Source organism: Meleagris gallopavo, chromosome 3 (assembly GCF_905368555.1).
Source record: "Meleagris gallopavo chromosome 3, MGAL_WU_HG_1.1, whole genome shotgun sequence".
NCBI classification, from domain to species: domain Eukaryota; kingdom Metazoa; phylum Chordata; class Aves; order Galliformes; family Phasianidae; genus Meleagris; species Meleagris gallopavo.
The window spans coordinates 63,475,853-63,502,393 of NC_139406.1; the positions used below are offsets into that span (position 1 = coordinate 63,475,853).

A 26,541-nucleotide genomic window follows, 5' to 3' on the forward strand; every position below is an offset into this window, starting at 1 on the left:
GCTTATACAAGATTACCAGAAATTTTCCCATTTATTTACTTTTATTTACTCCATATAGAATCCTGAGACATTAAACCCTGAGGGGTTCAGCAATGCTCCAGGCTGGGTTGGCTGGCACAAAACAACTCTTGTCGTACTTAACTCAGGAACATCCAATACTGGATAAAAAGTTTACATGAATTTATGCTTCAGAATTTTTAGGAAGATGAACTCATTCAGTACGACCTAAAGCTTTCTACAGTCTCTGATGTAAGGAAGTTTGCCTTCCAAATAAAACACCAATTCACATCACGTACAAGTAGTAAATCTTTAAAATGTTGTTAGCTTTCACAAAATGCTGAAATGAGTTTAAGGAAAATTACCAAGTAGCACAGATGTAGATAATATAAACAGACGTGACATCTATATGAGTGTAAAGTCTGAAAAGAAGCATTTGCATGGTTTTTAAGAAAAAGGTTCAAAGCTTTTCTATTTAACATTCCATTGCAAAGGAAGACACAAGTGATGCAATTTAGTCTATTCCTATAGACTAAATAAAGGAACGAAAACAAAGGACTTTCAAAAACACACAGTAAAGTATCACATTATATCTACTTTTCATCTGCAAAAGTTCAGAATCTCTTGTCTGGTAAAGTATGAAGTCTATTTGTCTGAGTTTATTAGGATTTCTGGAGCAACTATTGCAAAGGTATAGAAAAGCCATTAGTCCATTTGTAGAGAAGGCTATCCACCTTTTGAGTTGCAGTTTGACTGGGCCAGTGTTTTTTCTTTATTTAGCACATTCTGGCAAATTGATACATGTTTTCCAATACTATTTTTTTTGGATCTTGATAAAAAATTAAAAACCTCTGGCCTTTCCAGATTGTCACGGTTGCTTTTGCATTTGCCCTCATTCACCTTTTTTCAAGAGATTCATAATGTAAAACATGCAGCTTATTGCAATTACTGCTGCCCTCTCCAAAAAACCTACCTACACCATCAGCCACCACCAATATTCTAAGAATAACAGAAATCTATCAAAATTGATCTTCAAACTCTCATTAATCCCTCCAAGCCCTCTTTGTAAGCATAGCTTATCTCCATATGGCATCGCTCGTCAGTCAACACAATTCACAGGACTATTTGGAAAAACACTCACAGCACGGGATTGTCCGGCCTATTAAGGAGACCAAAGTCATCCATTATCTCAGCATGATGCTTAAAATGGAAACTGCTGCTTGGGGCACGTGGTTAATGCACAGATGCATAAAAGACTGAAAAGAGCACTACACTCAGGGTGACGTACAGCACATCAGTGCAGGCTGATGCCCCCAATTTCTTCTTTCCCTGAAAACTCAAATACTGTTGCAAACCAAGACTTCAGGCTAGATATACTCTAAATATACTCTAAATCATACGAATAATGAGTATTTTTACAGGTATTTGCAACTTGTTTGCCTAGTGATACATACTTCCAATACTACTACTTTTTAAGTACTAACTGTCAATAAATTGTCTACATTCAATTAAAAAAAGTGTACTTTATCTCATACACATAAAACAGCTACTAATGTTTTTCTGTAGACATATGAACAGTTTAGAGAATAAGAGAAGGCTGATCCTCTGCAACAAATTCACTGTCAGTCAGAATGACAGCTGCCATTCTTTACTGACTCAGTATAACTAGATATCAAAACCATCACATTTAATCTGCCTTTTCAAAAAGGCCTTCAGAGAAAGGGGTGAGATGACAAATGGTGTGGATTTCTCTTGAAAACTTCCAATCTCAGTGATAAGAGTCCAGTCTGCCAGGAAAAAAATTGGCAAGCTGCTAAGCACGAAGTACTGTGTCCCATTCTGGCTTCCTCAGATCAAGAAAGATGGGGAACTTCTACAGAGTCCAGTGGAGGGCTACAGAGATGATTAGGGGCCTGCAGCACCTCCTTTATGAGGAAAGGCCAAGAGACCTGGGGGGCTCAGCCTGGAGAACAGAAGACGGGGGGGGGAGGAGGGGAGGATCTGTGTATGCTTATACATACCTGAAAGGAGGGATCAAATGGATAGGGCCAGGCTCTTGTCACTGAGCACTGCTGAAAAAGGGCAACAAGCACAAACTGAAACATAAGAAGTCCTACACAAACATGGAAAAAAACCAAACCAACTCTATTTTGAGAGTGACAGAGCATTAGAACAGGCTGCCCAGAGAGGCTGTGGAGTCTCCTCCTCTGGAGATATTCAAAACCTGCCCAGATGATTTTCTGTATAATCCACTCTAGGGAATCTGTTTTAGCAGGGAGTTGGACTGGTTGATTTCCAGAGGTTCTTTCCCAACTCTATAATTCTGTGATCCTGTTAATAATGCACCATAGCAGTAGCTATTTCAGTCCTTTTATCCAGTTGCTCTACTGAAGCAATGACAATGATGCACTTTCTTTCTAAAAGCTATGTCTGAAATAATAGGAAGTGCAAAGATGCTAATCAGAGACCAAGAGATGAGACAATTGCAAGACAAAACATGAGCTTTCAAGCATTCTGAAATAGATCTGCAGCAGCAGACTACAAAGCAAATTTAAGAACAACAAAAAAATAACAATTCCAACAAAAAAACAATACATAAAAACACCCACAACAATCAGTGCCTGCAGCCTCAATATTTAAAAATAATTCTTAAAAGAGGTGTGGGGGGGGGGGGGAAGGCAAAGGGACACAAAGTAATAGTCTTGGGCACAGATACTTGTGGCATCTAAACGGAATGTAACAGACTACCTGAAGGCTTTGGACCATTAGGATTTTTACTAGAAAACAGAGCTGAAACATACAGAAAGAATATTTTTCACCACAGATGGCCATAGGCAGTCCAGTCTTCCAGGTCTTAGAATTCTCACTGCATATAACTCAGTTCCTATAAAACAACGTTTCTAGTACTTTGCAATATACAGAAAATCCTAAATATATGACTCAAGTTTCAGCCATCATCTACCAATTCCCAGCTGCTCAATCCTTTCACCTTCGTGTACAAGCTTCAAACCTCTTGATCATGGAAGCAAACGGATTCAGTTTGCTAATGGAGAAGAAAAATCTCCACGTTTTCTTCTTGGCTCATTTCTACTTGTTTAACATACCAAATCATCTCAGTGCAGACTGGGACAAAGCTAGATGCAAGGCTGAATTTGAAGCATGAGGTTGGGAAGAGGAGAACAAGTTCTTCCTTTTGAGTGACAGTTAACTAACTAGAATACTAAATGGCTGGAAACCTGCTCTGTTCATCCCATCTCTAAAGATGTAACGCTGTGCATTGGAGGACTGCATGAACAATATTCAGATGATACTGCAGTTCTGGGAAGAGAAAAGGCCCAGAATATTCATCTGAAAAGATTTAATCTTGATCTTCTTGGCAGAATCCACTCAGAAGTGCTCAAACAGAACAGGTTTCTCTACTGCTGAAGACAAGACAGGAGTTTAAAGGTCTTATTGTGGAGATTTTAAATACCAGAAAACAGAAGAGTATAAGGGGAGTCAGTATTACAAAACTGATTAAAAGGCATCAAATGCTTCTTTTTTTAAGCAGTTAAAACCTGGAAGAAAAAATACGGCAAGAAAATAAAATAACCCTCATTGCTGATATCACAGTAAAAATAAATAGTAGTAGGTAAATATGAAAATTTGTATTTCTGAATTATGTTTTAATACAGTAAAAGAAAGGATTGGGTTTTTTTTTACTCCTCAAATTATTTTAAGGTATTTATGAGCCTGATGGTCTGCAAATTTCTAGAGGTCCTGGAAACAGCAGGCCAACAAGAACTTTCATTACAAATGAAATCCCAAATGAACCTTCTCAGTCTCCTGTGCAGCTGCAGCTGAAAATGGAATATTACAGTGGTCATTTAGTTTTCTTTATTCAGTTCAACACTCAGCTATTCAGCTGTCTTTTTAGAATGACTGGGATTCATGAGGCTTCATTCTAAGTGTATAGCACAACATAATGCTGAATTCTTTACCAAGGAGGCAAAAACTACACCAGCTTTTCCCAACCAAGGTAGATAATATGCAACTCCACTGTCACAAAGTAACAAGACATATTTAAAAAACATGAGTGCCACAGCTGGTTTTTTCCTTAAAAAAAAGAACAAAACAAACCAAAAACAAAAAAACCCTTAATTTTAACAAATGCCTATATTAACAACAACAAAAGCAAAAACCCCATCAAAAAGTCTTAATATTCATTATATATAAATTTTTCATGGCAAGTGTTTGTCTAATCTGCTAGAAGATACTTACATGGAAATCTTATGGTTTCCTTAGTCCTTACCTTTAAAACTTTAGAAGTTGTGGCCAGAATTTCAAATAAAATGAGAACTAAAAATCAAACATACAGAACACTCTTCATAACAAATGATACATGCATTAAAAACGGAACTTTTCACGAAAATATTTTTTTCAGATATCACGAAAATGTCTTACTTTTTCCAAAACAGAAGCCACCACATCTTAAACTAATCCAGACTGAAAGCAATTGTAAGTTTCATTGAGCAATCCTGACGTATGCTAATCAATCAAGTTACAGAAACTCTCTTTCCCCTAGATGTAAACAAGCATCTGAAACTCCCACTCCCCTTATATACAAAGCATTTGTCAAACAACAAAGAACAACAGAATGGAACTATTTAAAAATCTATGAGAAATGAAAGGTAATCTCACAGCTCTTTTATTTATTGTATCTTAAGTCTTTGTTTTGTTTTCTAAAGATATAATTTTCTTCAGCTTTGCAACAGATGTTGTCTGGAGGAAAGAGGAGACATCTCAGTACTACAGAAATCCCTTCCTGGATATCCATCACAGCTTTTAAGTAGTACGGACAGTTTTGTCTCAAGAGCAGCTGAATGAAATGAACAATGCTCCTGCACTCTACCATGAAAAGGTCCACACGTACTTACATTCAAGGGTAGTAATCTATTTTAAAACAAGAATTTATTGTGGTATAGTATAAAGACACTAAACACAAAAACAAAGTGTTTAACAACATTAACATTGACACAAAATAAAAGCAAGACCATTTCAAGCCAATTCTGTAACCACTTCATGTGAGAAACTCCAAGCAAAAGAAAGTTACATACACAGGCTCACCCTATGGAAAGGATGGCAACGCCCTCATCTAATTTAAACCTCCTTTCACGGCACCATAGTATTGTCAGAATAGTTGCATTAATTTGAGGGCTTGAGTGGTATGTAAGCCTTGTCCTTGCCCTCTATATATAGGAGAACTTACCAGTAAATCTACAAGAGAACCAATGAATGCATTTCTACTGTAAACTAAAAGACTTGAGGTAAATTCTAATCTACCTTGGATTTCTTTTTCTCTTATTACAGAGGATTTCATTGAAGAGCAGCATAAATTTAGTTAACTTCATTGTAGTCCATGTGATAGCATAGATCAAAAAAAACAACGCTTTGCATTACATCGCACAACTCCAACAAAATACATACAGTATGTCATAAAGCTTCTTTGAAATCATGTATTGTAGAACGGCAATCCAACATATGAAAAGATTTAAGTATCTGAGAAAATGCACTTTAATCATTTCTTCAGACACATTACCTTGTATCAAAATAAGGTCTCTTCACTGTGGACAATCTGAAAGGATCCGTTATGTGAACCAGCTGTATGAAAATACATGAATTGCTCAAAGATGTGACAATCCTTTCAATCAATAATAGAGAGCAGTTAACAAGAATATACAGATTAAATATTCAGATCACTGCTCATTCATATGACAATCTTTCAACATAATAGAAGCATAACAGAATTCGATTAACTTAAAGCAATAAAGTTTATCTAAATAAAAAGTTAGGAGCACAACTACTTCATTTGCTTAAAATGATTATTTTTGGCTCTTAAAAGAATCTGAATTCTAGATTTTAAAGGCTCTTTGTGAAAGTATATATACACATCAAATTTATATCCAAAACTAGATTTTACCATTGCGTTTTAAAGGCCAAGAGATATTTTCAATATAGTAGAAAAAATAGCAGTTCCTGAAGCATATTGTAGCCTCACCTTACTGACAATATCAATAATTGCTGTACAAAATACTTCTCCAAAGCAAATCCATTTGAACTCTATCCACCCTGAGTTATGCTTCTGTGATTTTTAAAAATGTTTTAAACATTAGATTACAGAGAAGTATGTACAAGGCTATAAAATTTGTCAGTTATTATACAGCAGTTAAAAAATTCAGTACTATCAGCCAATTTTGTTTTTGAAGTTATTCAGTCTGGGTTGTGTCACTGTTGATTTTCTGTTTGTTTTTTTTAATCAAGTAGTCGCTTCATCTAAACATTCACATATTGACCACTTGATTCTTTACTTTTGAGTGCAACAGTAAGGCAACAGTAAAAATAAAAGTCATAGAAATTTTGCATACGTGTAAAGGTATTAAGTTTATAAAAGTGCTTCCTAAAAAGATAACCTAATTGCAATATCAAAATATTACAGAGTGGTGAGAACAACTATCTATTATTTCAATAAAATGTTGCTCCATAGAAAATACATCAATCTGGTTTTAGGATTTTTCATCTTTTTTTTTGGGGGGGGGGAAAAAGGGGGGGAAGGGGTGAAGTAAAAACCTGGAGGAAAAACAAAACAAACAAAAACATAATGGTTGTGAGGGACAAGCAAGTTAAGAAAATATACTTTAGTCTAAACTTAAATAAGAAGGTCCACACTTTTTTGTCAAAACATTAAGCCTCTGTCAAAAATGTATTTTTTTTCTTTTTATAGTACAGGATTAAAAGACAAGGTGATGCTTACAAGAAATAATTTACATGAAAATAACTTCAGACTTTTCAGCTTTTCAATCAAAATATTTTGTAACATTCAAACATGACATACAACAAAAGAAACAGTGAATGCAAACAAAAATGTTATATGATTTCTTTCAAACACATAAATAAATGAAATATTGGTGTAGGCAGTAGGGCTCATGCTGATGGCTAGCAGGAAATAACAGTGTGCAATCTATTTGGAAAAAGCTCTAAAGTACAAATTACAAGCCCAATTATGGACTGCAGCAAGTTCAGTTATATCACTGCCATCCTCTCTTATCTCCAAAATAAATTCTTGATTAAATCATTCATACCCTAAATTACTCATACCTTTGCTTCAGAGATATGAATAACTATATACAAAAAGTAGTTTTATTTCACCATAGGGATAACATTGTACCTCCCTGCCAATGTCACTTGAAAAACCTTCCATGTCAAAACAATTTGACAGCAGACAAACAATTTAATAAATATGCAATGATCTTATTACAGTCCTTCAGCTAAGCATGTTAACTCATGCTGCTAGTTTTGTGATCACAGTGCATAGAATCCAAATACAAAAGAATGGGGTGGCTTTTAAGGTACAGGTAGATCCCTTGCTTATAATTCAAATATCTGAAACTTTCCCAAGCTCTATTATGCATCAATCTTTTTGTGGCAGGAGCAAAACCTTTCCCTGGTACAATGTCCATTGCCGGCAATGGATGCACCAAAACCGCAAAGGAGTTCAGTGTTATTGCACAATATATGAAGACCTGGAATTCTTCCAAAAGCTTAAAATAAAAATAATGGAATTATTCTGACATTTCTGGACACCTGCATTAATACTGTATGACTAATAAAAGCATGTCAGTTGCATGGACTGAACCAGCGATCAACATGCGCCCAGAATGCACACTAGTAAAAATGCAGTCAAAGGAAGTAGTCTTCTTTGCCTATAGGTCACTTCCAGTCAAAGGTTAAAGTTCAAAGACTGAATGATCAAAGTGCTCGTTTTCTCAGTAGGACTATCTTCTGCTACGAGGATCACAAAATGGTGGCATCAACATGTGTCATCTTTAAAATAAGATAAAAAAAAAAAAGAGAATGTTTATATATTTACCATAAATACCAAGTCCGAATTACCAAGGAAATGTATGCATAAGCAATTCCTGGCATAGAAATTAAGATGCAGTGGAAACACACCAAATGAATAAGTTCACAATTTTGTTCAATAATGACTCAAGTAAAAGAGATGAGAGTATAAAATATAAAATTTCCAAACTGCTATCCACACATTAAGTGTATTAGTATTGGCAAGCAGTCAATTAAAAGGACAATAATTAGTACACTCAATATTAAGAAAGTCAAACACTAGGAAAAGGAAATACCAAATATGCTTAACATTTTGCCCCCCTTGAAGTAAAAGCAGGTCTACATCCATTTAAGAAACTGAGAAATCCTTTCATAAGGAATATATGTATCGGTAAGTGTCAGCAGAGTTGGTTTATCCAGATGCCTCCAATCTTAACGCTTTTTTATATTTCTCAAGAATCAACACAAACCATAACTAATCGAACCATGCAAAAGAAATACATCACTCCTGTAACACTAAAACTTTAAATGTGAAAATATTTATATTCACTGAATTTTAAGTACTGTGACTGGACCCATTAAAAAAGGAGAATACTGTGCCAGACATTTCTGCACTACACTTTAATATTTAAATATAAATATTTGCCTGAGGAAACTTACCCATTTAAACCTTTCACTCCACATATCAACATGTAGAATATTTGCAACTGGTAACAGGAGATATTAAGCTTGTAAACAGAAAGTAAACTTACTGTCCAGTCACTAATGCACTAACATGTAATCTCGCACACACAGAAAAGGTAGCCATACAAACAGCATACATTACTAAAATCCATGAACAGTAAAAATAGAAGTAGCAGCAAACAGTTCTACATTCTCACTGGCAAAACACTATGTCCTCAATACTATTACATATGAGAAGAAGAAAAGAGCCTTTATTTTATTAAGAGGGTAAGGAACAAAAAAATTGTACGTGTAAGGAAAAAAAAAAAGGGTAAGAACACGAGAGAAATGAAGAAGTGTTTAAACAGCATACTAAAAGCTTAGAAGTATCAGGGAAAACACCTCCTAAAAAAAAATAAAATCAAAAGCAGTAAGGAAGTGCTGGCTGAAAAAAACCACCACTGCCACATACTTTTTCTCCCCATAGAATTCTACTTCTTAAACACAAAGGAATAGACAACAGCTTTATGAAATCAATTTCAGCAAAACATGGCTAAGAAAACCTTATCTGGAAGATCCTCCTTTGTCTTTGACACAGCACAACCAACTCTGAGAAAGTCAATGTGAAATTCAATGTACAGTTGAAGGAGGTGCTGAGTGTGGTAGTCAAAGAGATCGTAAAGCAGGTTTCAAAAGAAGGCTTTTAAGGATACTGAGTTTGTAACAAATAAGGATCTATAACTGTTTATGGAATAAGTTGCTTTGTTGAGTCAGGGATGAAATGACAATTTTTATCTAAGACATTAGCAGATTTTACTTTTTTAGTTTAAAAATTTAAAAGGATTGGAAGCACGATAATAGTTTAATTATGATCTCCTTTGTAACTAGTAGCTAAAAAGGAAGTAAAAACAAATGAAAATATTATGAAGCAAAACAATAAGTTATTTAAATGAACTGACTTGTTTTCTCATCTCTTCAGTTGCTTTTCCAGGTTACTCCAACTTAGCAGGTTCTCCAACTTTCAGAAAACAACTACTGAATAACTACTTTGAAGTAACTAAATGATTTGTTCAACAGAATACAAGCAGACTGATTTTCTTTCTTAATTTTACAATTACATAGTAACTTTCAGAGTCAAAAGCCACATTTTTTTTTTCCATACTTATTCGATCTTTTGCTTACTTAACTCAAATTTCATGAATAAGAAACAAAATTATTATCTGTTTTACTTGAGAGAACTCCAATTCTCAAATCAGAAAGAGATGGCTGTAGTACCAATGCAAAGTAAACAGGACTTATTTTAACTACAACACAGAGCCAATAAATGAAACTTAATTTCATTTCTCTTTAGAATTAACTAACAAGTAAAAACAAAATTAAAATAGTAAATAAAAAAAATTCAAAATTGCCAATAAAGAGAAAGTAAACTCAAAATAATTAAGCAGCAAAGATACTGCAAGAGTGAAAAACAAAAAAAGAAGAGAAAGCGAGTACTGAATTATCTAGTGAAGATGAAAAATCCAGCCTATTATCCTTGCAGAGAAAGGTATAATTATTATTGGAGTCAATTTCATAAACAGCATTATTTACAACCATATGATTAGCAGCTTTAAGTTTCTTAAATACTTCAACACCCTACGACATACAGCACTGCCTTACTGTGATTGAAATCAACTTGTTTTAGACTATCACAAGTAACACAGTTTCATTCTGTTCCACTTCCATTTACCAAAAAACCATGGGCATCAGCAAATATTATGGAACTCAAACATTTATTGTTAAGGCATCTCAGGTTTTTGATCATTTACGCATGAAAGCAGCATCATCTCTCCAGTCCTGCTATCTCAAACTACCTGTCCTCACTTCATGTACAGAACAGAACATTTCCTGGGGTTGGGAGACAGCAGAAAAATGAATGTCTTATGATGGATGCTTCAGTTAAAGGTAAGACCAGCTCCTCCCTGCATCATCTAAGCATACAGCATTTTCTGCTCTTTCTCAATGACTATTTGACAGTATTTTCCTAGTGAAAGCCAAGAACATACTGGCCAACAAGAGAAAAGGAAAGCATAGCCTCTGTCCCTCCCATCCTGCCTTACTTTTTTTCCAGATCGGACAAAACTAGCACATACAGCCAAACCTATATCTGGAAGAAGATGACAAATGCTGAAGCAGAAGAAAGAAACCACACAGCATAACGTCAGATAGAGAGCAGATGGCAAGGAAAAAAACAACAACAAGAAAACAACACTAGCACTACAGACACTGTAGTATTATAAAAAGCAATTCTAGTACATAAATATTTATCATGTACATGTAAAATCTTATTACTATGCTTCTAACTATAAGTTCCTAAGAGTCTTTAAGTCATCCAACTGTCTACACGGAAAATTCTGACAGATGGCGGAATTAACTGAAAACATGTGGTTGTTAGAAACATGTAAATGTATTTCTACTGCAGTGAAAGCCTTAAAAGCCCTTAAAAGCGTTACTGGCAATAAGAGAAAAAAGAGTCACACTTTAATTAAGGATATTCTACACCTAAAACTTAAGACCTGTCATGGATTGAGACAATTTACAAGAACTATTATTCAAATTTACCCCAACAATTTAAAACATATAAATCTGTGCTGTCTAAATTTCAGTTGGGAATTATTAAACTAAGATATACAGAAATTCACATCAAGTATCCAAGAAGCAGCTTTTCATAAACTTTTGAAATTAATGAGTTTAAGACTTTCAGTGCATTTATCTTTCATTCTCACATTTGAATTGTCTTCAAAATTCCTGGTCCTAGTGAAATACTTACCATGATACCACCATTTTGTTTTCTTTGGATTCTTGTTACATGTTCTTACATAAAATGAGTTATCTGGAGGTCGCCTCTGCAACAGAAGAAAAGACCTACAAATAATCAAACAATCCCCATATAGTAAATACGTGAACTATTTAAGAAGTTCGTGAAAGGTTATGTGAATACAGTCAAATTAAGGCAGCAAACAGGGATAGTCATCTTGCAAGAAAACTCTAGGTAATGGCTTTTACTGCAGATAATCCAAGCTGAGATCCCATGATAAATTCCAAATAGACTAGAGAAAGATTGGGGTAGGAATATGTGGTTATTAGGAAGAATAAGTAAAGAGGAGAGTCAATAAGAAAGGAACAGCTTTTGATAAAAAAAAAAAAATAAGAGTTTCCTTTCCAATTCTTTATCTAATTGTTATATATTAGGTCCAGTTCACACCCATAAATCACAGATTAGAACGAGTGAAAAATGAACTTTGGTTCATTTGGTTTTGTTGGGCAAATTCAGAGGCAGAGGATAGAACAAAGCAATTTGAGAGGTATTTTCCTACCAAAATCACATGACTAGGACCGACTGGGATATGTTAAATATGCATGTTGGGAAAGCACATATCTGCCCCTGTACTTGGCACTGGTGAGGCCTCACCTCAAGTACTGTGTTCAGTTTTGGGCACCCCAGTACAGAAAGGACATTGAGGTGCTGTAGCAGGTCCAAAGAAGGGCAACAAGGCTTGTGAAGGGCTTGGAGAATATGCCCTATGAGGAGAGACTGAAGGAACTGAAGATGTTCAGTCTGGGGAAAAGGAGGCTGAGGAGAGACATTATTGCTCTCTTCCAATACCTGAAAGGTGCTTACAGCAAGAGTGGGGTTGGTCTCTTCTCACTGGTGTCAGGATGAGGGGAAATGGCCTCAAGTTCCACCAGGGTAAGTTTAGGTTGGATATCAGGAAAAAACCCTTTACAGAAAGGGTTGTTAAGCACTGGAATAGGTTGAGTCACCACCTCTGGATGTGTTTAAAAACCATTTGGATGTGGTGCTCAGGGACATGATTTAGCAGAGGGTTGTTAGAGCTAGGGTAGTACAGTTAGATCATGGTTGGACTCGATGATCTTTAAGGTCTTTTCCAACCTAAGTGATTCTATGATTCCATATGTACAAGCTCTGGACCAAATTAACATCCACAGAAATTCCACTCCAAAACTAACGGTCAAAAGTAAAAGAGCAACCCTCTTTTGAAAAAGTCTGAGCATCACTCATGATCAAAAAGCAGCTTAGGATCATTTACTTTTCAGAAATAAAAGTAATCAAGGTCAATAATAAATAGTACAACTTAGACATCTGCAAAAAAGACGTTTCATCAGTCGTTTTGACTTGCCTTCAGAATTGCAAGAATTTAACTTTACGTGTTAATATAATGTAATGACTTGGTACAAGTAGAAGCATGCTATTTATGCTTCTTCTCCAATAAATCCATACAAACAGATTACCATCAAAAACAAAGTTATGAAGTACTTAGTGTACTGTTTAGTTTGCAGTTCTAGCTTAATACTTTCAAATAACAGAAATTCAGATATAGCAAATTTGCCTATTTTAGAGTTTCAGAAACAAATCTTACTTCGCAAAGTAGAGAACTACTAATTTTCACTTATTCTACTCCAATGGTGCTGAAATCAGCAGGCAGTGGCAACCCTGTCCATCACAAGGTGACTGGAACTACATGATCTTTAAGGTCCCTTCCAACCCAAGCCAGTGACTCTATGACAAAAAAACCTCATACCTTTTCTTTGCAGCTGGAAAGCATGCTAATAATGCTAAGACAAACAGATTGCACTGAGAGAGCTGGAGACCAGTCTTCTGTTAGAATGGACAAACAGATATGACCATTGCTATAAACATGTGGATGAACAGGAATATTGTCACCAGTAAACATGACCTAAAAAAAAAAAGAAATACACACATGTATAACATCCAACTTTTAATAAATAAAACTACACCGCTTTTGTAAAAAAAAAGTGGGTTCTGACATTTTCATTTACAATAAATATTCATTTTTTGAGCTATTAGTCAAAATGGAAAATGAAATGACAGAAGCCTTGTTAGCTAGTGAAAGTGAAGTTGCATAAATGGCTAAATGCAGTTTTTCCTTTGAATAGCAACAAAACAAAAAGAATATAAAAGCAACAAATATATCTAACTGAGGTTTTTAAATCTTGCATCCTCAGTCTTTTATATCCTAAAGAATACAGCTGCATACCCAGAAGGTTAGATTCATAAATTAATATTTCTATGGACACAATAAGACAAATTCTGGACAACTCAAGAAGAGTTAAACACACTAATCCTATTAGCTATAACATAAAGGACTCTTTACAACCATGCACATTATCACATAGGAAATATTTTAAATTGTTATTTAAGTGAGATTTACTTTTATTTAACAAAAGCAAACAACAGAATAGCACTGAGAACCTCAACTCCCCTCTATTTAAGGATAATAAAGGTTAGAAAATCAATTTTGACAATTATTGCTCTTACAGTAAGTTTGACAAAAACACGAGGTCAGCTCAGGATCAATGAAAAGGGAGTAAAAAAAATCAAAATCCTCACAGCAGCATTATCCTCCTGAGCTCCTTATCCAACATAAGCATTGTAATCTTTTACAAAATGACATAATAAATCTCTACCACTCAAATCAAAACATCTTCTTAAGATTTTCTAAGTTCATGTGCATGTTCACACACCCCATCACATTACTGACTACCAGAAAAGTTTCACCTTAATCACAAATTAACCTGAGGTGAGAAAGCTCAACCTATTTGCCAAATGGCATGCATTTTTCTTTATAGCAGCAGAAAAAAGTGGATGCAGAGTGATCTTTATCTGGTATTTTTTTATGCACTGGAAAGCTTACCTTTGTAACTTAGCAATGTATGTAATTTCTAACTAATGTTTCCACTTTACAGGAAAACTAGTACTAGGCATACTAGTAAGTAAAAGCATGCACACTATAACAGACAACATTCAATTAAGGCAGAAAACAATCAAGTGATTAAACAGAAGAAACAAATTGTCAATTCAAAGGAAGTAGATTTATAGGAGAAAGAATTATAAATCAAGAGCTTCAAAACAGAGAATGAAATTACTGTACAGCAGCACGATGGAAATTCTAGCCATTACAACTAAATATGCAGCACTTAAATTCTTAATTGTCTTTTATGCTTACAAAGAAATAGCTACATTTGTCTATGTGTACTGATCTAGATTGCTTTTTTACAATAATTTTTTTTACATGTTGGATACTGACTACAAACAGTACCTACTTGGAATCAAAACAAAGTGAGTCATGTGGATCACTTCTGAGTAGCTTACTGCAAACCTGACAAAATGCAAATGGGAATGGAACGTGCCAATTTGTTCCTTCAAACCTGAGACTAAAGAGTCAGCATTTCTTAGTTTTTACCTTAATACTTAAAGATATGTATTTTTACATTTTAAGTGACTGCCGCAGCTCCTTGCTGGAGCTTCAACAACCATGAGAAAAGCAGAGATGACTCTTCAAACTTTGAGCTGAAACAGAGCCAGAACTAAAGCACTCTTGTTTCTTCTTTCATTCTCAGGAGAGCCGAAGTGATAACTGAACACCTACTTTCCTCCTGCAAGCCATGATTTGTAACTTTCCTCTCAAGTAACAGACAGATGGATGTACATAGCTCATTCTGCACCCTAGTAGTAATGTTGCCCTCCAGTACTTAATGTTACCATGAAAGCAGTAGCTCACACTTCAATTATAACCACTAGATTTGCAGACCTGCCAGAGATGCCAGGTGTTTATGAGAATTCCTACCACATAACAGTATTTTGACAGCCATATTAACAATGGTAGTAGGTGAAAGAGGTTTAAAAAGGAACTAGAAGCTGAAGAGGAGACAAAAGAATTGTTGTTCATGCCTGTGCTGCAGCAAAAGGAACCTTTCTACTATTGTGTTGCTCTTTCACAGTTTATAAATAAAGAAACCTCAAGTGTACATTGTTCTTTCATCTTTCATGAAACCAAGTGGACTGCAGTAGGCACTACACTTCACTGAAGATTTGTTTCAACTTATGTTAAACATATTGTGCAGATGTGTTTTTTTCTAGAAACAACTAAATCTCACATTAGGATATACAAACAGCATTAATATTCATGAATATTCAGCATGTTCCACACAACTATTGCTTAGAGGTAGAATTAAGTAGGAAGGAAGAAAGCAGACACCTGAGGCGAATCAAAAGGATATCGGCTACTGAACTTAAATAGAAGTTGAAATTTCTCCCCTTCGTATAGCGTTCCTGGAGCACCTTCCATGTCTACAATCCACCTAAGAATGGAGAAAAAACAATAGTATTATGGACTAACAAATTATTATTTTACTCCTGGAACACAGTACAAATAAAATCAATTATCATGCAGCCAATCTTCCAAACTCTCCATTAGTACAGCTATTACAGAAGTGAATAACGCCTCAAGCCCACATTTGAAAGAATCAAGCTTGGTATTTCATATACAGGCACTGTAAATTATGATGACTTGAACTCATCACAGACTCATCAATTCCCTGTTACATGAGCCACAGCTAACATAGAAGACTTCCAAAGACTATTCCTACATAAAAATAGGCTTGGAATAAAACAGAATAGCGGGCATTCTCCTTCCATGTTGTTTCTATCTTTCTGGCAGGGAAATCATCGATACAGTTTATTAAAATTAAAATCTGCATCCCCATGGTGAGAAGGAATGATGCTCCTGTGCATGCGTGAAGAAGTCAGAAGTGAAATGCTACATAATCTGACACACAAGGAAACCGTAAAACTGTAAAGGCTAACAGCATAAAAATGAAAAGGTCATAGAAAATTAAAAATAGAAAATGGATGACTTGCAACTGTAATTAAGATGTACTTCTCTTCTGTACTTGATCCTTCCATCACAACATGGAATAAACTGACATGTTTTGTTTTTTTAATTTGGGCAAAAATATGATTCTGTGCAGTGTTCGTGACAAATAGCAACACCTTGCTCAGCCAATTCTATTGCTTCAGAGTTCTGTTGATAATTTAGTACCACCCTTTGTAGAACTGTTTCCCCATTTTTGTCTTTCACTGACAGAATTTCACACATCTGAGGGATAAAGTAAGGTAAAGATGTAGCAAGAGACTACAAAAACACTCAGATAAGAACGTTTACATCAGTTGCAAGTGAGGCAAATGAGATTTTTCAAAAAAGAAATACATTCAAAGAACAAGGTCTATTTCAGCTGAAAGTTCTGATGATACTACTCCAAACCTCTCTCCATACTGCCATCATACAGGCTATCCCCATATTTAAGTGGTGCACACTAATCACAGAATTATTTGAATTGGAAGAGATATTTAAGATCATCTAGTTCCAACTCAGTATTATAGACAGGGACACCTCCCTCTAGACCAGGCTGCTCAAAGCCACAACCAGCCTGGGCTTGAATGTCTCCAGGGTAGGGGCATCCACAACCTTGCTGTTCCAGTGTCTCACCAACCTCACAGTAAAGAATTTTTTCTTAACATCTTGTCTAAATCTACCCTCTTCCAGTTTAAAACCATTTCCCCCTATCCTGTTGCTACGTGCCCTTATAAAAAAGTGCCTCCTCAGTTTTCCTGCAAACTCCCTTCAGGTACAGGAAAGCTGCTACAGGGTTCCCCCGAGCCTTCTCTTCTCTAGGCTGAAGAGCCCTAACTCTCTCAGACTATCCTTGGAGGGGAGGTCCTCCAGACCTCTGATCACCTTTGTGACCCTCCTCTGGACCCACTCCAACTGCTCAATGTCTTTCTTGTGTTGAGGGGTCCAGAACTGAACACAGTACTCCAGGTGGGGTCTTGCGAGAGCAGAGTAGAGGGGCAGAATCACTTCCCTTGACCTGTTGGTCACATGTTTTTTGATGCAACCCAGGATATGGTTGGCCTCCTGGCTGCAAGTACATTTTGTTGGTTCATTTTAAGTCTTTCATCACTGGACACCCTCAAATCTTTCCCCTCAACTCTGCTCTCAAAGCATTATTTGCCCAGCCTGTATTTGTTTGAGATTGCCTTGATCCAGGTGCAGGACTTCACACTTAGCGCTGTTGAACTTCATGAGGTTGGCATGGGCTCAACTCTCAAGCCTGCCCAGGTCCCTCTAGATGGCATCCCTTCCCTCTAGCATGTCAACTGCACCACTCAGCTTGGAGTCATCTGAAAACTTTCTGAGGATGTACTCAATCCCACTGTCCACATTACCTATAAAGACATTAAACAGTATTACTTCCAGCACCAATCCCTCATCTTCTTCTCTACTGCATTAAAATTATTTTATTTTTAGAAAAATTGCTTCCCTACAGAACTGCTGTCATTCTCCTCAGAAGGAATACGGTAATATGGTAATGGCTGTAAAGGGAGAAGAGCCCTTTAATTGCAGATGAAGCAAGGGGTGTCACTGTATGTAACAGAGCTGGATTGTATGGCACTTACACTTGGCAATTACACAGTTGGGTGTCTCTGACTAAGGATTAGGGGGAAAGCAAATAAAATAGATATTGTTGCAGGAACCCATCATAGATCATCCAACCAGGATGACAACATTGATGAATGACTTTACAATGAACTAAGGGATATTTCTAGAACAGTTGCCCTTGTCCTTATGGATGATTTCTACTTCCCAGCTTTAACTGGGAATATCATATAACTGATATAAATAGGCTCAGGAGATTACTAAGGGAGCTTACTAGGAAAGGTGCCCTCCTAGATTTGTTACTTGTAAACAGAGAGAGTCTTGCAGGGAAGTGGCAATTTGCAGCCATCTTCGGCCACAGTGACCACAAAGCAGCTGAGTTTCAAATCTTTAGTGACAGGAAAACTGCCACCTTCAGCACTGGATATGGGAAAAGCAGACTTCAGGTTACTCAGGGAACTACTTTGCAAGACACTGCAGAAATCTGTTTCTGAAGATGTTGGTATCCATCAGTGTTGGCCACTTTTAAGAGTCATAACTTAAGTGCAAAGAAGCAAGGGAATTTCAATGCATCAGAAATCAAGCAAGAGAAGATTAAGGCTGGCTTGGTTGAGCAGGGATCTTCTTCACAATCTCAGGTGGAAAAAGAAAATGTACTGACATTAGAATTAAGACTGTTTTTAAACAGCAAAAGGAGCACCAGAGAACACTGGCTCATTACTTGACAAGTCACCTCACAAACAGGGATATTCATAAAGGAGAAAACATAATGCCTTTTTTTGCCTCTGTCTTCAATACTGATGATAGAACTCCAGGGGATCCAGAGGTGAGCCGGAGGAAATAAACTTCCAGCCAACTCTGAAGTTGTGCAGGATCTGCCATTCCAGTTGGATATATGAAAATGTGTGTGAGGGGATTCATAGGGCTCACCATAAAATCTCTTTCAATTATTTTTCAATGGTCTTAGAAATCTGGAGAGGTTTCAGCTGGCTGGAAGTTAGCAAATGTTTTAATTTTCAAGGAGGTCAATAAATACGTCCTGGTAATTACAGGACAGTCATTCTCACTATAGTGCCTTGTAAACAGTATAAAAAATTATCCTGGAAGTTACTGAAAAACACTTGAAATAATGAAGTCGTTAGATCATTATGTGAAAGTCCTCCTTCACTAACTTAACTGCCATTTACACCAAGGTTGTCTATATAGCTGATCAAGGGAAACTAGTGGACTAGTGCGTTTTTTTGCTTTTTTTTTTTTTTTTTTTTAAATTTCAGAAAAGTTTTTAACACTTAGAGTAGCCTTCAAGGCAAAATGTCCAGCATCCAACTAGAGAAGTTCACAGTATGACAAGTAAACAACTGGTTCACAGGTCAGGGTCAAAGGGCTATAGTAAATAGGATTATACCAGGCTGGCAGCCACTACTGGGGTTCCACATGGCTCAATTTTAGAGCCTGCTCTCTTCAGTGTTTTTATAACTGATCTGAATGCAGGATTCTAAGGACACTAGGTAAGTTTGTTAATGACACTAAATGGGGAGGAACTGTTGACTCCCTCGGAGGTAAAAAGGCCTTGCAGAAAGATCTTGGCAAATCAGAAAACCAGATGATCACATGAAGTTTAAAAAGAACAAGTGCTGAATTCTGCACTTGCGATGTGTAACTCCATGTATATGTAGACACTCGGGACAAGAGACTGCAGAATAGCTTTGTAGGAAGCCATTCTGACTGTCATCAAGTTGAATCAAAATTAGCAGTATGCTCTGGTAGCCAAAAGGACCAACCATACCCTGCAGTGCATCAGGTCCAACACTGTTAGAACATCAAGGGAAAGGACTGTCCTGTTCTGCACTGGTGTGGCCTCACCTTAAAACACAATGTGCAGTTTTGGGTGTCACAACATAAAGACATAAAGGTATTCTACTGCATCCAAAGGAGGATTATGAAGATGGTAAAGAGCCTAGAAGGCAAAACATGCCAAGAGTGGCCCAGAGAAGAGGAAGCTGAAGGGAAGCAGCATGACAGCCTACAGCTTTTCACGAGGAGAGCAAAGAGACTGGTGGTGATGTCTGCACTCTGGTGATTGTGACTGTACACAGGAGAATGGCATGAAGCTGCATCAGATTGATTATTAGGAAAAGGATCTTCCCCAGAGGGTGATCAGGTCCTGGATCTGGCTCCTCAGGGCAATGGCATGGCCTTGAAGAAGCCAATACTATCAGTTTTAATTTCGGATGGTCTTGCTTAGACCCAGGAGATGGACTTGAGGAGTCTCCTGGGTCCCTTCCAACTCAGGATATTCTATAATGATTTATTCTAGCTGCAACTGAGACTACTTATCTCTTGCTATACATTCTGCTTTACATTTATAGACATGACACATCTTTAAAGCTATGCAGCTTTACCAGTCTTTGTGATCCAGAATCTCCACTTTCAAGTTTTTGAACTAATTTCACTTAGAAAGTAGAATATAATTCTTTCCGAACACTGCTCTTTTTATGATTGAGATATTACTGTTTTTTTTTCTTTTTGGTTTGTTTTGCTTAAGCCAAAACTTCTAATTAATGTGTATTAAAAAGAAACTGATTAAACTGGGTTTAAAGTGACCCAGTTACACTATGGGCTTCAATTAATTGATTCAATTCCTTTCAAACCTAAGTGAGTACAAATCTATACTGTACCAGCTCTAATTGCAATTTGATCATCTCAGAACATTCTATTTAGCATTGACAACACTTAAAGGGCAAAAAAAAAAATAGATATTTATAATGGCAGGAAGTTTTTTACTCAGCAACAATTTGAAAAAAAAAAAACTAGCACAACTGTAAACAGGAAGTTTCTATTTGTAACGTACTGAAAGGTATAAAAATTGCATGTAGCAAAAAAAAAAAACCAAAAACCACAATGTAGCAGCACTCTGGTAACAAAGATACCCTTGGAATAACAGAAAATTACGAACATAAAAAAAACAAGCTTTTCTTTTTACAGCTCTTCATTTTCTGTAAAATTACTTTAGTCATTATTTCTCTTTAGAGAAGTTGAAAGAAAATCTTTAAGCTTTCTTTGAGAAGTAAAATGTTTACCTTTATTCTGAAGAAAATGATGAAGTAAAGCAAGAAACAAAACTTGCAATTCATGAATTGTACAGCAGTTTGTTATTAGTAACAAATTCCGGAAAGCACTATTTCAATTTGTTTCAGTAATATTCATCTGCATCAAGTATCACAAAAAGCAGGAACATTAAAAAGCAACAGTTGTATAAAACTTCACCTGGCACACTCTGTGTGCCATCATCAGAAATTCAAATGTGAAGCCACTTCCACTGGGCAGCTCCACGTTTGGTTTTTAAATTGATCCATCAGTCAATGGCATACATATCACAAATTCACACTCACAGAAAACCTTAGTAGGTGCAAAAATCTAACATTTCCCTAAAATTCAAGCTAAGAAAAACTTGACAAAATTATTCAAAAATGTTAAAAGAGTCTAAGTCTTTGAATTTCAGTCAGTTGAAAGAATTTAATACAAGGAAAATACCTGTTGACTTCAATGAAACACAGAGAATACTTAACTACACCTATTTCAGTTTTACTGATCACTAATAAAACCACAGCAAGGAAAATAGTGCAAAAGAATGAACTTCAGCAACTTTGCTTTTTTAAGAAGCTTTCTCCGCTTCCTTTAGAAAACAAGGATGGAAGTTAAGAGTCTAAAAATAGATCTAAAAGCGTAAAAAAAAAATCTAACTCAGCTCCATTCTTTGATGAAATTTAAAGGAGTCTCACAGGCTAGCAGCTGCAAGAGTTTCTTAAATTACTTTATTCCAAACCAAGAAGAGTTTATTCCCTAGGTAAAAAACAGAAGTTCAGAATGTTACCTGGAGTGATTAGTGGAAAATGTATGATGGGATTTTGATTACTTACATTCTTCAGCTTGATAACAAAAACTAAACAGTGTATACATATATATATATATAGTATATATACCATATACTTACTGTGTAATTGAGTTCTGTACGCTCTTTTCATTTAGAGTCATTCCAGGAGGCGGATCATTTTGCAATGCCAATAGTTCTTTTTGTAATCTTTTCTAAAAAGGAATTGTAGAGAATATTTGAAATATTAAGTTCAACAACGAGCACATGCATTTAAGTAAACTTTAATCAATTACCGAAGGTCAAAATTGTTATACGAATCTAGTGTTAAGTACAAAGTGTAATTAAAAGCAGAGAAAGAAGAAAGTCATCTCCGAGAAATCAAACTGCAAATTCATGGGCCTTAAGCTAGGAGGTTTGTGATTACAAAATTTTCTAACATTTACAACAGCAGTAAGCGAAGCACTTTCTTACAGTAAATGTCCATAATCACCAGATAGCATCAAATTTACAATTAATTTTCCAAGACCTTAAGAGTACAACTCTACCTTCTCTTCGCTGTTTAAGATAATTCTATGTGGCATTGGTACAAGCATTTTCTTTGTTCTAGGTCATCTCAAAGCGACAGAAGACAAAGCTAACAGGATTATGTGATTTTGCAGAAAATAAACTACTTTATAACCTTTAAACAACTGCATCTTAAAACCTACAGAATAATATTTACAGAAGTAGTATACCAGTAGGTCAGGTAATTCTCACCTTTTTTTTCTTCTATACAAACTAACAGAGCTGTCGTACAGAGCGAGCGATATGGGACCTCAGTAAAGTGTTACCACTGGGAATGCTTTCAAAGAGTATTTTTCCTCTCCATAAAACATTATGCAATATGTTTTGTCATTTCCAAGCCGTCCATTTAACGGGAAAAGTCAAGGCTCTTACATATCTTATTCTCCCTTTTCCTGCCAATACTTTCATGTTTTCAGCCTACCATTCCATTTCCATCATCCTTACTATTCTAAATGTCCTTACATGAGATTTAGAGCTTACCTAGCACTAAGGATTACAAAATACATCTTCTTTTGGAGTTCAGTACCTGATTTTCATTCAACATACATTTTTCTTCTTTTTTAAGTGTAGGTTTAAAACAAATTTGTAACTTTGGATTTTTGTTGTTTGTTTTTCTAAACTAATTCTCAAACTAATGTTCCCAATGCTGAATCACAATGTAGAGGTGATTCAATATCTCATTAATATATTTGAAGAAAAAGCCTTGGAACCTCCACAGTTTACATTTTGAAATAACTTCCTACTGAGCAGCCCTGAAAACTTGCTTTGTGCCTGCAGTACAAAAGCTTCTGCCAAACACAGACTTTGAGTGCCCTATTTGTAAGAAATTAAATCATTTTGTTTTGAAGTGAAACATTATGTCAGAAAAGAATTTTAATTAAAGGCTATTATTGCTTTTACCGCACACCAACTATATTGCTGAAAATGCAATAACAACACTTTCATAAGCCTACATAATTTACTAATATAAGACTTTGTGTTCATTTTTCTTCTCCCCAAATGGTAAAGAAAGAAGCTTCAGACTGCCACACCAACTGTATTTAGCACTGCTAACATGAATAAACTGAATATTCAGACAAAAGCCTCAATAAAACAAGCCTCTCCAGAAAAGCAATCCTCTAACATTTCTACTGTGCAAGAAATGAAAACAAGTTTCAGCAAAGAAACTTACTGCTTTGAAACAAGAGAAACCACAAAGAAAAGCTGACTATCACTTCCTATCGCACGTGGAAAACTCCAGGGTACATCTGACTAACAGGAAGTTTCTAGGCACAGCTCCTGTGGAAACGTCAGAAGGGGATGCCATCAGCCAAGAAACCTGGACTCATTCTTCACTCGGAAGAATCTCCCATTCAAAAACAAGTCCTAGCAAAAGGCGCTTTTTCCTTCAGCCTCAGTATATCTGTTCTAACCCCATACCTTCCTCAGGTCTATGCAGGAGTAGGTGTTTGTGTTACCACCATACAGATTTCATGCATCCCAACACTGCTTCACTTGAGAATAAGGTCAGAAGTGTTTTGGTTTTTTTTTTTTGTTTTTTGTTTTTTTTTTCCCCTAAGAGCACCATTTGTTATTAGAGGATTAAAGGACCCAGCCCAAAGCAGCAAGAAATAAGACAGGAGACCAACAGCTGCCATCAGAGATGGCAGAGAAGCTTTTTTCATGGTTCTCTATCAGAAAAAGATGCAACTTCAGCTATATCTATCAGCTTAAGATAACTTCTCTTGAAATGAAAGGACAAAAATACCATTTCGTAATCAATTTCTAGGTTTCTCCAGTCCCCATCATGACAAATCGTGGAAGTGTTAGACAGCTCAAGGTGAAAAAGTACTTCTAAGGTTTCGTAACTGTTATTCTAGCCATTACAGTCTAAAGATAGAAGCAAGGCAGTCTTTACACAAAGAGAGTGCCTTTTATTGGACAAAATGATAAACAGTTAAGATTTGAAGCTCCGGTGTATCATTTTTTTTTTTCCCACTTGGAAAAGTAAAATATACAATTCTACTGCTCTTTAACACTTTATCAACCAGGCCATACAAATCATTCATAGATTAACTGAAAAACATACCAGGACTCATAATACTCTTTTACCAGAAGTTTTCAAAATTTGTTCTAACAAGTATCAAACTCAGCTACTTCTGCAGACTACTACATGCCTACAGACCTTCTCTGGAAGATGCTATCCAGTACCTTAGAGAAACCAAACCAAAATTCATAGAGGGAATTATAAACTACTAACCAGAACTTATTCAAATATTTAAAAAGAGGGAGCTAACTAGCACTGAGAAAATAGTCTTTTAATTGGCCACTTTGGTCACTCCAGTCCACCCTTTGACTACTCTCACAGTACAAAGTGTTCTCTTTACCTTTCTCTTTATCTTACTGAAACATCTCCCATTCCAATCTGTCTGTTGCCCTTTGGCTTCAAGCTATGAAGAGTCATGGTTAGTTATCCCTGTTGCCCACCCATCCGGCCACTGAAGACATCAGTGAGAACTCCCCTCTGTCTTCTCTTCTTCAGAATGAATAACCTCTTGTATATCATGCAGTTCAATCCCTCATCATCTTGGTAGCCATCTGCTGAACTCGCTCCAGTACATCAGTGTCCTTCTTCTAGCAGGGCTCCCTAAGGACACTATACTAGATATCGTCTCAAGTGCCAGAAAGGAGAAGAACCACATTCTTCAAGCTGCTGCCTACTCTTCATTCTTGCACACAAAGCACAGAATGCAGCTAAAGATAATCAGAAGACATTGAAAACACTCTCTGAAGTTTCTGAAATTAAACACTGGAAAAGGCACTGTTTCACAGATAAAAGACAACTTCTGTGTATCTGAAAGCCATGAATGTAGCAAACTGCTTTTCAGCAACAAAACTGACATTAGCAGTGGCACACATAGCAGGACAAAGGATAACGGATTAACACCTTTTCAACTATCTTAGCCATCTCATTTGTACAATCTCACAAACTTAAAGCTTGATCATTACTAAAGGAAGTCACCTCTTCATCTTTCTACCGTAAGTATGGATCAAAGAAACTTTTAAATACCACTGAAGTTAAAAGCCTTTATTATTTCCCACGTTACCTTACCTCTACTTGTTCTGCTGCTTTTGCAATTGGAATAATTTTTTTCACAGTAAGAAATGCGAGTGAAATAAATTACACCAAATCACTCCTCCTACTCTTCTTACAGGTACAGAATACTGTTTCCAGCTTACTTAAACAATCTTTACTAAACAGACTATTCTTTAACTCTCATTTTTTTCCAAGTATTTCATTTTTGCTGCTAACTTATTAAATATGGAATACACATCCATGTATATACAGAAACTTGACACTCAAAAGCAGCCACTTTGCTGAAGCCTCACAGCTGCACAGTTGAAAAAAGAATGTTTACTCACTATATTTTCATGCATATATCCCACGTATTTGCCTTCACCATGTAGCAGCACAATGCTTTTTACTTGCATTCAGAGTGCATTCTGCCCTGGTTTCAGCTGGAATAGAGTTAATTTTTTTCAAAGCAGCAACTAAGCAGCTATATTTTGGATTTGAGATGAAAAACAGTATTGATAACACACTGATGTTTTAGTTGTTGCAGAACAGTGCTCACATAGACTCAAGCTCTTTTTTATTTCTCACACTGCAATGGCAGCGAAGAGGCTGAGGCACAAGCATTAGGGACAGGACACAGACAGGACAGCTGGTCCCAATAACCACAGGGGTTTTTCACACAACTCCTGGTCAGCAGTAACAGCTAGGGGAAAAAAAGAGGGGGCAGTGGTGTTTGGAGTTACAGTTTATGATTTCCCAAGTGACCCCTATGCATGACGTAACTGTGGTTTCCTGCAAATACCTAAATGTTTATCTGCCAATGCAAAGTTGCAACTGGATTCCTTATGTGCTTTCCTTAAATGAAGCAAAAGCTTCATGTGCACTGCGTTGGCCTCACAAGTTCTCATTCTACATTTCCAATCCTTATCCCCATCACACGAGGGTATGAGTGAGCAGTTGCATGGGATCTAACTGTCCATTCTGTGTGGTTAACTCACAGCAGCATTGTCTAGAGCCTCAAAGGAACACTGGTCCCTACAGTTAAATACATCATAGGTTTCCCTACTGAATCCTATTTTGTTCATTTTAATCCTCTTTTCAACTGCAGCTTCTCCATTCGTTGTCACTTTAGTATTTTCTTAAAATTCCAATCATCTCCAGCTGATAACAGAAAGCATGGTAAACAACACAGACTGCCTTCAAAATAC

At 36.3% G+C, this 26,541-nt stretch overlaps 1 protein-coding gene across 4 annotated transcripts in view; it reads right to left on the reverse strand.

Annotated features, from left to right (window-relative positions):
• Positions 1-6,635: 6,635 nt before the first annotated feature.
• Positions 6,636-26,541, reverse strand: part of UBE2W (ubiquitin conjugating enzyme E2 W) — a 33,209-nt gene continuing 13,303 nt past the window's right edge. For 3 of the 4 annotated variants that reach the window (XM_085221291.1, XM_003205124.5, XM_085221290.1), the window contains exons 2-6: positions 21,835-21,926; positions 15,600-15,702; positions 13,122-13,277; positions 11,348-11,423; positions 6,636-7,857 (exon numbers count right to left, since the gene is read on the reverse strand). In XM_085221291.1, the coding sequence (XP_085077417.1) occupies positions 7,844-7,857; positions 11,348-11,423; positions 13,122-13,277; positions 15,600-15,702; positions 21,835-21,926 (441 nt within the window). In that variant the 3' untranslated portion in view covers positions 6,636-7,843. Of the gene's footprint in view, positions 7,858-11,347; positions 11,443-13,121; positions 13,278-15,599; positions 15,703-21,834; positions 21,927-26,541 lie in introns of all 4 variants that reach the window. The other variant, XR_004159285.2, reaches the window with a different exon arrangement.